This window comes from Procambarus clarkii, chromosome 29 (assembly GCF_040958095.1).
Source record: "Procambarus clarkii isolate CNS0578487 chromosome 29, FALCON_Pclarkii_2.0, whole genome shotgun sequence".
In the NCBI taxonomy this organism is placed as follows: domain Eukaryota; kingdom Metazoa; phylum Arthropoda; class Malacostraca; order Decapoda; family Cambaridae; genus Procambarus; species Procambarus clarkii.
In genome coordinates this window covers 7,078,847-7,092,605 of record NC_091178.1, presented here as the reverse complement: position 1 = coordinate 7,092,605, position 13,759 = coordinate 7,078,847, and the positions used below count along the sequence as shown (strand labels likewise).

The window sequence follows — 13,759 nt, the reverse complement described above, 5'->3', positions numbered from 1 at the left end:
ACACAGTGGAATGTCTGCTCCCTAGACATGAGAAACAACTAAAATGTGTTAGATCAATTCAGGTTATAATAGAACACAGTAATACTCTCATTACAATATTTAAGGGAACAAGATCTTTTCACTTATGCTCACAAACTATGGGCATTATTGCAAGAGCTCATGCACTACTGTGGGTAAGGCTCACACAGCAGGGACAACCCAGACCATGATTCCCCCCATGCTGTATTTATCAAAAGTACACTAATTTCTCCTCGGACCTCGTATCATATTACAATCTTATCGTTTAAGATGACACATCTCGTAGTAAAACCTCTTTTTACAGAATCATAGTGAACTATGAACCATAAGCATTGCTTTATACAAATACAATGTATAGTAAATTAATTTATATACTTTTTTATGTATTTGCCATTGACTGCACCTAATTATTAAGATCAATACTATAAATTTATATTTTTTTAATATTATAAGCAAACAGTATCTGTGAAGCATAGAAAATGCTATTTGTTCTGGCATGCACATGCACACGTGCGCACAAGCACACGCACACACATACAAAAAAAATACACACATGACAATTAAGAAACACAACAGACCTACACTATTTCACATACTATTATTACATGCCAGAGCAGACAGTTACAGTATTACAGTGCAAAGATATCTCTATATGGGCTCCTCAGCTATTTTATTATAATACTGTATAATTAAGAAACTTTTTTGTAATATTATACATGTGCTTGCATGTGTATATTAATAGGGTGATGCTTTTATTATTAAACCTTAGCAAATACAGACTTTAAACTAGAAGTGTACCGATACCAGTATTTTGACCGATATTTCTTTTTATTGCCATCGAAAGCCTATATTATTTGCTACATTTTGAACTTTATTTGAAATAACTGTCAACTGAAGTACCGTGTTTTATTATTTTTGTCAACTATCCAAAAAAATTTGCCATTAATGGCAAGTTGCCAACTATTATTTTTTTCCTATGAAAACATAAAACATATTCAGATTAATGAAATACAAGTCATATAAAAATACTCTATTCAAAATCAGTTATATACTGAAATTAAATTAGATATTGCTGAAAATTTGTGATACTGTATTTTAGCAGTAAATTTTATATCTCAGAACACAAGTTTTTGTTTATTTTCCAGCCTGAATTTTTAAAGTTGCCATTACATTATGACGAGATTTGCAACAAAATGCACACTTTGGCAGGCTTTACTATTTCTACTGAGATTATTTTGAAACAAAATTTTAATATTACAGTATTTACTAAAAAAATATAAATTTATAACTTGTTATTATTATTAGAGAACATTTAAAAATATTAGAAATTTTAGTTAAAGTTTAAAAATTATTTTAATTATTAAAAATTTTAAATTTATTAGAAAACATTTAACAAAAATTCCTATAATCAAACTAGAATGTTGTCTGGGGTCAGATTCACGAAGCCGATTAAGCATGCACTTACGAACCTAAACATCTTTTCTCAATCTTTGGCGGCTTTGTTTACAATTATTAGACAGTTAATGAGCTCCGAAGCAGCAGGAGGCTGTTTATAACAATAACAACAGTTGATTGGGAAGTTTCATGTTTTTAAACTGTTTAATAAATGTTATCAAAGCCGTCAAAGATTGAGGAAAGATGTACACGTTTGTAAGTACTTGCGTAACTGCTTCGTGAATCAGGCCCCTGGTCTTGCCAATAATACCAAATAATGGCTTTGCAGAAGTACTTGGAAAAATTCAGAATGAAATACGTAATAAGAAAAAAGCTTCCATTTAACTAGCCATGCTTACGTTTTCATAACTAAATATCAAAGAAATTTAAATCTGAACACATACTCGTGTAAACGTGATTCGGGTCACCTTAACTGAATATTTAAAAAGATGACTACAATAATGATATTTAATAATTTGTTATCAGATGTTAGAACTTTACCTACCTGTGTCAGAAAAAAAAACAGTATTGAAATAGTGGCCAAAATCTTACCAATATTGATATATAGAAATAGATTGATATCAGTGAAACAGATAGTGGTACACTTTTAAATGAAGTTAATATCAGCTCCTATTATCCTGCTCATTGGCTAGTAAATATGCTAGCTACCAATCACCTGTACTCCACATCCAGTGTAAAGGCTTAATGTTCATTTTCAAGATATAGTTAACCCAGTATTTTGCAGGTTTATCAGATTCTTTAATAGCTCATTGAAATACTGAAATATGTGCAAATCATAATTAAAGAGGTTTTTCTAAATTTAAAATACAGTATTAAATTTAAGAGGTTTTACTAAATTTAAAATAAATATTTTGCTACACCTGTGAATTAAGAAAATACGGTTTGTGGTCCAAAATAATGAATCCTAAATTATGACCTAGAAGTCCTCTGTAACTTATTTTTAACCTGGTCCAGCATCAGAGAAATTAGTGTTGAGCACTTGATATCTATTAAAGCATTTTCAAGTTCAACAGTTCATTCAATCTTCCCTCATCCAGTGCGTAACTCATGAGTAACTGTGAAATGCACTGAGCAGCTCTTATGGGGAATCATGTTTCCGTGGCCATCCCTTATGGCTGGCCTGCAACGTAGTGGCGTACAAGAGAAGCCATCAGGGCAGTCCTCATCAAGCGGGGGCATCGCTGCAGAAAGTGGAGGGTTGCCATCAAGCAACATCATCAAAATTTTGCTACTTTATTCTATTCTTTCAACTTTAATTAGCTGCCAGCTACTGTACAATGTAAAGGGTGGGATTAGCAAATTAAAACCATAAAAAATAAATACAGTAAATATGCAGCAAATATGTATTATACAGTATTATAAAAATAATAAAACTAATTTAATATTATCCATAATACAACACAAAGATAACACCACTGCTGAGAACAATATCCATATATATTCAGCAAGTAGCAATTACAACAATGTGTGAGATGAAACACTTAACACATCTTACTGATAATTAGTACAAGTTGGAGTAGAACATTTGGCAGACCTTGGTAGTCAATTGCACAAATATGTATGAAGCATAAAGCAATAAAATTTCACTAGCCACTTATTATGTATTCTATACCTTGCGTGTACACCTATCGTATTCAGCAATCATGTAAATTCCCAGGACTAAACACACAATTATCCAGATTTAATGTGCAACAGTCAAGAAACTTTCAGAGTTGATCTGGGCTCAATTTAAATGTTGAGGTTTAGAGCTCCATTTCTGTAAGTCTGACACTAACACAGTAAGGTTGTCATACAGTATAGGAAATATTGAAGCAAATAAAGAAACAAGAAAAGCAGGTAGAGTAGTGTTCCAATCCCTGAGAAGAATACTGTATTGGTTCTTATCCAACTACAAATATTTTATAAGGCATTGGAAATAATATTCATTAAATCTACTCTAGAAATAATGACCCTAAATGAAAATGGAGTAAAAAAGAGGTGTAGCAAAGCATTGATTTACACAAAATCTATCGGTGTATATATACATGCATCAATTTCAATTTCAGTAGTGAGCTGAAGAAATTATTAACACTTCAAAGCAAATGATAGAGTGAAGCTGTTACATGAATAATTGGAAAGTTACGCAGAAAAACAGTAAGAACTATTGTGCCCTTCGAGTGAGTTTCCAAGATTTTGTGCTTACAGCATAAGCCAAAATTTGAGGACTTCAAATTATTGTTGTATCTTGCTTGCATGCATCAGATTCCTTACTATAATTCACAAAAGGACTGCAGCAAAGTTAATAAACAGAATGACATTTGTAGTTAGTTCAAAACTAGTCATAATCCAATTCTTAATAAAAATACCAAAACAAAAATCAATGCAGGCAGACTTTGATGTGTGGAATGCAGATAAGTGCTTTAATACTAAGGTTGAAAGTGTGTAGGTGAATTTCAACAGTACACAGATTGAATGCAGATTACCTCGAATAATGCTTGGGTCTGCCTCGTTCCAAGCAAGGTGTTGGGCTCTCACACACACACACACACACTACATTTTTATTTTACAAATATTTTGGAATATATTCCTTGAAGTGTAAACACATACACAGACATATAGTACACATACCGTACTAAATATTTTTGGCATTATGTGATGTTTTTGTGGCTGGAAAGTGAAGGAGGCATTAAGTTTTAATGTCCAAATAAGTATTTAATTGAGTACTGGGAAAAGTGTACTCTTGAAGTTTCTGGAACCTAACACAATTTTTGCCATATATATATTGTATCTATACATTTTAATTAGTTTTTTATTTATAGTTTATATAGGAATGTAAACACCACACAAATTGATGACACTTGAATGTTCTGTTTTCTTTCCCATAATATGATACTGCATTTACTTTTCTATGATGGAAAGAAATTGAAATTAAATTGTTAACTTATGCCTATGATTAACTTCTGTATATGTGAAATTTTTTGTACTGCATAAATGAAATGTATAATTTATTTTATTAACAGAAAAAATGTGTCTCTCCATTTGTTATACTTTTGTATAATTTAGCAGAAAAAGAACATGTGGAATTTGAGTTTGATATATGGAAGAATGCAAAACAATACTGTACTTCAATTTCCTAAGACACTAAAAGTGGCCCGGTAACTCTGCTACTCATGGCAATGCATCAAATTTGTGTGCACACGCACCAAGTGGTGATTCACTTCTCTGCTTGTATGTTAATACAGTATATCAAATGTATACATTTTAAATCTTACCAAGGTGTGTGCTTCAGTGACATTCCTTGGTAGCCTGTTTCACTTATCTACAACTCTTTCTGATCTAGTTACCTGCTCTACAGTACAGTACCTCTTTTGTATCTGAATCTATTGAATTGTTGAATTTGTATTCTAATTCTATGGATTAACTTTGGTCATTTTATGCTTAACATTTTTAATGGAGTTGATGTCCATCCCTTATTACAGTGACCAGAACTGCACAGCTACTGTAATCTAGGTGTGTTCTTAATTGTGCTAAGCAAAGATGTAGGATGGCATTCATAGTCCTGTTCCTAACACTTCTAGAAACGAAGCCAAGGATTGTATTAACCTTGTTTCATAATTTGATGTGCTGTCATCTTGGTTTTCAGTCTGCACTAATCATTAATCCCTAATCCCTTTCACAAATGCATTTGACAATATCAATATTAATAAGTTGACAGCTAGTGCAGGTTTAATGCCAAGACAGTAATGCATCAATGTATACAGTACACCCTCCCAAATCCAGACCATCTTATAATGGATCCTTCCAAACAACGGATGAAATTCGCCCACTACAGTCCCCTCTGAAAACTACATTTCTAAAATAAATAAAAACAGATTTCAGAGGGATATGTCAATTATGAGAAGACAGTGCTGAGCCAGAATGACTATTCAGGAGGAACGCAATGGGATCTGGATCATCAGTTCATTGCATACAGTAATTTCCATTAAATTACTAAATTGCACTCTTTTGTATTTTTGCTGATCCTACATTTTATTGGTAAATATTATTAAAAATTATGTATTTATACTTCAGAAAGATTTTACAAAGTTTGTACTGTACTTTACTATCAACTGTACAAACAATTCTATGTATGTCAGTTTTTCTGAGGTATCCTGGACTACTGTAAGGGCAAGCATACTGACTGTTTTCCTAGCGTACGGGTGTGGTCTGATCTCATTACTCAAGTACTTTCATTAGCTTTTCTTCTAATACATGTATATTATTTGTGAGTTGAAGACATGTACGAAATCACACAAGAGTACAAAGAATTTCTTTACCATAGACAATAATGCCAAGTTAAAACAAATATAAATAATCATAGATAAGGAGGAAAGTGTCTGGTGTTGGTGCAAGCATTGTTTCTGACAAAAAAAATACAAGGGAAGCAGATCATGTAGTTTGTGAATAAAATCAAAAGCAATGATGGAAAAAGAAGTGACATGAAAACACTGTAACTTTCTAAGCATGAGGATTTTAAATGATGCTGTTTACCAAGATTTATGTAGCGTTGTAGCCTGGTGCTGACTGTTGGTGACGAACAGTTAGTCTGTAGCTGAGAGAATGGATTAACCATGGAAACTGAGGACTTCAAAACTAGTAAGTTTAAGTTGGCATTACATAGTGTTATAACTGCATTAAGCTGCCTCTGTGTTAGCAATAGACCCATGAAAATCATCCTATACACACAAGATAAAATGGTGAATGAGTGATGTGTTTTCTTAAATGTTTCTGTCACACCACATACCATCACAACAGGAATACAGTAAAATGATTGCTTCACGCCAAACGATTAGACTGTCTTGCAAACAAGTGCAGTGATAACTGACAGGAACAGCTTGAACCAACTCACCTGGACGATTCTCGCCACCATCCTTAGCAGAGTTCTTGTGGTGGTGATGGTGACGGTGACGGTGGTGTCGGGAACGCCGGCGGTAATTTCCTGGAACATGGACTCCAACATAGATAGAGTGGGCACGATGACCCTCTAAGTCATCCATGTTGAATGAGTGGTGCTGTGCCACACCAGGATCCCTGGGAGGCTCTTCCTCTGGGGAAGCAACATTTCCACTGCTGTCCATCTTCTTATTGCTGAACCCATCCATCATTGAAAGAATTCGGGAGAGAGGTATAGCCATTAGCATGAGCAGTGGTGAAACATTTTAGTTTACATTGATAACATTATTGCATTTCCTATGTACATTCTAAAAAAAAAGGTGGTTATTAAACAGTCACTATGCTAAGCTATTTGATTCAAAGATCACTTTACATTAATAATCATGCACTACTACTTCCTGACCCATTCTTTTACCAAAATTAAACACTACTATTGACCATATACAGCATTGATTGATATATACACAATACAGTACTTTTGGTTATATATGACTGCATTGCTGGCATTGTTGATCTTATAATGCAAGCTTCCTATGCTTCTAGCTATTTTCTTAGTGTCTGGATTAAGAAGAGCAATCAAGTTACCAAATTCATGGTAAAGAAAACTCTAGTAATTATTGAAGGATTTATTTTCTACAGCATTTCGTTCCACTCTGGAACATCTTCAGGTAAAGAATGAATACACAAGGTGCAATTTTGAGTTCAATACGCATGTGGGAGAGGTGAAGTTGTGTCAGGTGAGGTGAAGGGTCAATGGAATATAGGGGCAATCAAATAAAGAGTCAATCAAATATTGGGCAAGGTGGTGGGTGGGAAGAACTCAGTAGAGATGACATTGTTCAGTGCTGTTTGCTGGGATCTGGATCTGTGTGTAGGAAAAGTAGTAAAGTCATTATTCTGTTTTTTTAGGGTGGGTCTTTTTTCTCTTACGAGTAGCGGTGTTTTGGTCTGGCGCTGTCGGTTTGACTTGATATTGAATGGAACCGACAGCCTCCGACCAAAGATTGGAATTCATTATTTACTACAAAAACAAAAAGAACTGCTGATGTAATACTTAAAAATAGCCCCAATAAACAATAGAACCTTCAGCAAAAAGCAAACATGGCACTGTATACCAATTTACTGTACATGCCCCAATGAAGGATGTCATCTTCGATCTACTTATATTGGTATGGCCACCACTAAGCTTTCGAGGAGACTGATCTGCCACCTTCAAGCTAGTGCCCCTAGAAACCATATGCAAAGTGTGCATAACACAACACTCACTAGGAATATGCTAGTAGATAATACAACAACCCTAGCTTCCACCACTGCCCCAAAAAAAGATTGCAAATCTTGGAAGTTATACTCATGAGAAAAAAAAAGCCCACCCTAAATATACAGAATAACAACCGCTACTTTGCCTGCACACAAATACAGATCTCACTAAACAGCACCAGACAACAACATTTCTACTGAACTCACTCCACCTACCGCCTTACCCAAAGTTTGATTGGCCCCTTTCCCCTTATCCCACTATTCCTTACTCTATGTTTGATTGCCCTATATTCCTTCAGCCTTTCACCTCACCCGACACAACTTCACCTCCCCCACTTGCATATTTAACCCAAACTTGCACCTTGTGTATTCACTCTTTACCTGAAGATGTTCCACAGTGGAACAAAATGATTACTCTTTTAATGATTAAAATGATTACTTGATTACTCTTTATAATCCTGAGAGTAAGAAAATACTGAGGTTAGAAACATAGAAAGCTTACACTATAAGAACAACAATGCCAGCAATGCGGTCATATTTAACCAAATATATTTAAAGAAATGCCTGCTGCCCAAGTATACAAACAATTGAGTACTGTACTGTATATGATAAAAGTGTATTCTACCACCATTATTAGTACCATCTCCAAAGCTGTTTATACTCATCTCTGAAATACTGTATGTTAACATTAAGTTAAATAAAATGTGCAGTCATGTTACATTCTACTTCATGGAACCTTTCCCAGAGTTCATGTACAATGATCGACTTATCAGCTAATGTTACAATGGTAATATCTTACAAATGAGATGTTTGCAATAATCGGTTCCAAATTGTTTTTCACCCTCTGCCCATTCTCATGGCTAGATATCGAGAAACTACAATGATACCACTATTAGTATGCTATACTACAGGTAATGTATCCACCATTTATACTGCTGCGTACATTGTTTATACAGTATATTTAATCTGTTGTAATGCCATATCATAAAAGGTTATTTGTATAATTTTCCAAGGTAAAGGGTTTACACTACATATATGTAAACCTGATGTGTATACACAAGGTATGGGTCTAAACTGAATGTAAGTAAACCTGATGTGTGTACACAGGATGTATGCAAACCTGATGTATGTACACAAGTGTAAGTATAACTGGTGGATGTACACAGGGTGTACGTATAACTGGTGGATGTACACAGGCTGTATGTAATCATGATGGCTGCACACAGGTAAGAACATAGATACCTTGGAATTAATGAGATGGTCATCATTATCTCAGAGCAAGTGCAATACAAAATTAACACTTTCCCTTGTCTCTTATTAAAGGAGTTCCATACTGTTTTGACTTGCTAACTTTGCATTTAATTTAACAAGCATTTCTTAAAGGTTATAGATATGATGAATGAAGACGATTAATAAAGATTCCCGCTGAATGATTGCTCGAGAAATTTCCATAAAGAGTGAGACATTATTATACTAACAATTATTTTCTCTATTTCTCGATGAGGAGTTGGAAATTTCTTTTCTTGCTTATTATTTCTTGCTTCAAGTTTTGCTAACCATTAGTTTTGAGAATGGCTGCTGAAAAGCTAAACACACTTAGCCTATTACAATATGTATGTAACCATATTTATTACATACATAAAGAAAAGGTTACATACAGTGAGAAAACTCACCCAAAAATTTGTTATGTTTACCATATTTTTCAACATTTTAAAACAGTTAATACCTTGAAATTGTTAAATATAATGCAATATTTAGTGATGAGTACACTATTTCAAAATCGTTAGTAAGGAATAACCCTCTGAATGGTAATTGTTACTTGCAAAGTCCCATGAAAAGTGGTGCAGGCTTCAGTTGCCTATAATGTATGGGACAAACTCTGAACATTTTAAAATTTAGAATTTCTCAATAAAAATACAGTACACATATGTGCGAGAAACTACCTGAATTGTAATCTTGTGATATCTTGAGATATCTCTACAAGATATAGATCTATGAGATACAGTAATATCTGTACTGCAATTTAATTCTGCAGCTTTATAAAAATTTCATAAAATTTATCAGTTTAAACTCTTCTATTCCCTGATATAAGAGCAGTTAATATGGTTAAATAATCCTTGATATAGGAGCAGGCAATATAGATATTCCCTGACATGAAAGCAGATAAAATGGATATTCCCTAATGGATGACTGTACTCGTTGAATGCTTCTTAAATTTAACTATCGAATAAACATCTAAGTAAAAGAAGTCGAGTTGATATATTTCAACAAGTGACCATCTTTTTGAGGATATCTTGAGATGATTTCGGGGCTTAGTGTCCCCACGGCCCAGTCCTCGACCAGGCCTCCACCCCCAGAAAGCAGCCCTGACAGCTGACTAACTTCCAGGTACCTATTTACTGCTAGGTAACAGGGTCATCAGGGTGAAAGAAACTCTGCCCATTGTTTCTCGCAGACGCCCGGGATCGAACCCGGGACCACAGGACCACGAGTCCAGTGTTCTGTCCGCTTCATACTTGATACTTGATATATACTGTAATCTACTCCATTATTTCTTTTGCAATTGCTTTTGATGTTGTTTCAATATTCATGAAAACACTCAGGTAAACTTCAGTTTCTAATTCCTTTGTGACTATCCATTACCGGTCTTCATCATGAGTAAAAGGTATAAAAATAAAAAAACAATGATACAAATTGTTTGTATGTTAAATGTACTGGTAGCAGTGTATAATGGTGGACACATTGAAGTACAGCAGCATGTATGATAGGACTACAGAGATTGTGGGGGAAAGCTGACATGCATACGTCTGGAGTTTCCACATACACCCTGTGAGAGTTGGTCGGTTAGTGTGACAGGAGTGACACAGAAATGACACTTAAGAGTGACTTACTTTTTCCCCATGTTTCCTCTGTCAACGCTGAGCTACTGGGGAGGGGAAGAGAACAACAAATGAAGAGATAGACAGTATGGCAACAAAGCATGGCAACTATGGTAGGGGATACATGTTATTACATGGCTCAAGGGTAGACAGATAGACTCATCTGCTGGAACTATATGGCTCTTACTTCTACCCTGAATAAAGGTCAGATACAATGGTGGGCAGTGCCTCTCACTCTGGCTTAAAGGAAAGATAGCATGAGTGAACAGGTAGAATGACAATGAAATTGCCAAATGAGCTCCAATGAAGTAAACATAACTGGCTACTTCAAGAAGATATTAATCATTCTGTTTGAAAATGAAGGAGTGTGAGAAACAGGTTCATCATCTTAATTATTCCATTCAATAAAACATTACAACTCACTGTTAACCAAATAATACACTGATGGTCATTCTACTCAGCATACAACAAAAATTCTACTAGAGAAATGCCGGGTGTCCTGTTTCATCCAACATCTTCACAAGAATTTGGGTCAATAAGATAATGTTATAATCAATAAGATCAATATTAAGATAAATATACAGTAAGAATAAAGGGAACAAATAAAATGTGAAATAATGAGGTGGAAACACTATTGATGCAATTGAGGCATGGCAACTGTGATATTTACTGAAGGTGGGGTTCAGCAACCTTAACATCTTTAAGGAGCAGGAGCAACTATATCTTCCTATATACAGGCAAACATCCCTGGCCTCATGGTGTCAACTTGCATGGCACTAATGTATGTCTTTATTTCAATGTTGCAGGAATTGCTTCATGACTAATGTCACTCACTCACTCACACAAAACAAAGAAGAATTTTTGAAAACTGCAACTTCAAAAACAAGAGGTCATAGATTCAAACTAAGGAAGCACAGCTGCCCCAAAAAAATTAGAAAGTTCACTATTGCAAACTGAGTTATAGATGATTAGAACAAGTTAAGTGAGAAGGTGGTGGTGGACAAAACGATCATAGTTTCAAAGTGTCATGTGACAAAGTTTACTAGGGAAATGGGACATCACGAGCATAGCTCTTATCCTGTAACTACACTTAGGTACTGCAATTACACACACAGATACACACATAAAGGCGTGCATTAAAATGTATTCCAGAACAAGAGGTCATGATCACCATATTTAAAATCATGACATTGTTGGAGTATGTTGATAAAGTAGACTTCTTACTGCCTGCCCAAGACAATAAGAGGACATAATTACATCATTAAGAAACACCAATGTAAAAAGATTATCAGAAAATATTTAATTTGAAAGTTGAATGTGCTAAAACTTCAGATAGTTTTTTATTTTTTGTAATTTATAAAGGAGACAGGACACCACGAGCATAGTTCTCTTCCTGAAACTACAATTAGGATATTTACACATAGGTCTGCCATACGTTTAATGGTCTTTTTTGTCTTGTGCCTCGTATCAGCCAATCAAAGTGCAGCACCTTAATGTGTAGCACTACAGCATTAGTATATCCTATACAACCAGGCAGCAAGTAAGCCAACATGTAGGCCTATGGGTGAGCCTCAACAAGGCACTGTGTTCCCAAGATGTAAGGAATACTCAATAAACACTTCAAAACTACAATAGGCCTATCATATACCTCGTCCAGATCATCAACACAAGAGAACACAGCAATCACACATAACAGTGTTCCACCAGCGGTGGGATACTAACACGGTGGTGCTACACACTTGAGCACTGCACTATGATTAGCTGATACACATCACACTTCAAAGTTTCCATTAAGCATATGTCAGGCACACACATTCTCTCACTTGCTCTCTGAGAGATACAAAACTGAAGGAAATTCAATATTCAACTGTAGATATATTTTTAGACTGGCTTAGAACACAGGTGCTCTACTCCTATTCCTAATACCATAGAAATTCAACATAAGAATACATATTATAACCCATTCACATTTCATAATTCCTAATTTACTGCTGAAACAAATATACTGACAAAAGACCACTAATGAAACTTTGCAAGTGGCCCACAATGACTTGTAAGCTCATAGCAAATTTTGCTGGGACAAATACTTGTCAGTTCAAAGACATCAAGAACTCAAAAGAGGATTGACTATTACCTCACATTCTCTGGCTCTCTTATTAACACATAAATGAATACGTGACAAAATTAAATGGATTACTATTTCAACTAGTGCAAAATACAAATGTGTTCTTTGCACACAAAAAACAATAAACGACAGTACCTGTACTTACAACACACACAAGACATCATCAAAACCTGTTACAAACATCAATGAGGGTCCTGATCAGTATATAAATAAAAGACACGACAAAAACCAGTCACAACAATCAGTGATGAGAGGACAGGAAAAAGTACTGAAGGCAGAGTAACAGAGCAGGAGTTATAGAGTGGATTGTGAGAAAAGTGGCTGGATCACGACACCTATAGGCCAGTAGAGTGACGAGACTACTAGAAGATCAGAGTTTTGTGAGATGGAGACCAACGCTTGAGTGATATTTAAATAAAAGTAAAGTTGATAAAAATAGGTAGGGAACCCTGTCGCATATCAAAGGGAATAAGACCATCGGGAACTTTAATGTATGAAGCTGAGAACTACTAGATCCAAGGCCCAGCAACATGTGATGGAACCCTAAATAATACATACTGCCTCCATCATAATAGCTTCAACGTCCCAGTGTGCCAATCAGCATAGGTTAGCTAAAAATGATGAATCATGAAGGGGTTCACACAAATGTTTAACATAAACTAATCTTAATTCAAATTAGTATTATTCAAATTAGTTAATCTTTGTGGTGGCAAATCACAATTGCCAAATTTGAGAGGATGGGATGCTGTTTCATCCATACCTCTGCAGCTGGAGGTCACAAGAGGGGCAGCTCCTCCCCTTCCGCGCCTTCGATTTAGCTGAAGGAAGACAGCTACTGCAGAACTCACATACTTGGTTCCAATTTCCCGCCATTCTGCTTGTCATGACAAATATAGACATTGTTTGAGCAACGTGATATTCTGCATAGTGCCTAATTCTGGACGAATGTGGCTTCTCACACTTATTGAGACATTCTTCACCATGCCAGACTTTATCTCAATGATTAGCCATAAAAGGGCAGTAAATCACCTTTCTTGTCATCCATAACTATTAAAACTTAAATATTTTAACATTGCATGCCATTTTCAAATGTTTGTTCATGAGGTTGGTCAGC

General features: G+C 35.2%; 1 protein-coding gene across 16 annotated transcripts in view; it reads right to left on the bottom strand.

Annotated features, from left to right (window-relative positions):
* LOC123764978 (electroneutral sodium bicarbonate exchanger 1) overlaps window positions 1-13,759 on the bottom strand; it is a 151,801-nt gene that overhangs the window by 107,086 nt on the left and 30,956 nt on the right. For 6 of the 16 annotated variants that reach the window (XM_069333379.1, XM_069333371.1, XM_069333380.1 and 3 more), the window contains exons 3-5: window positions 13,406-13,519; window positions 6,341-6,579; window positions 2,613-2,654 (exon numbers count right to left, since the gene is read on the bottom strand). In XM_069333379.1, coding sequence (XP_069189480.1) covers window positions 2,613-2,654; window positions 6,341-6,579; window positions 13,406-13,518 — 394 coding nt within the window. In that variant the 5' untranslated portion in view covers window position 13,519. Of the gene's footprint in view, window positions 1-2,612; window positions 2,655-6,340; window positions 6,580-10,532; window positions 10,568-13,405; window positions 13,520-13,759 lie in introns of all 16 variants that reach the window. The other 10 variants (XM_069333372.1, XM_069333378.1, XM_069333384.1 and 7 more) reach the window with 5 other exon arrangements.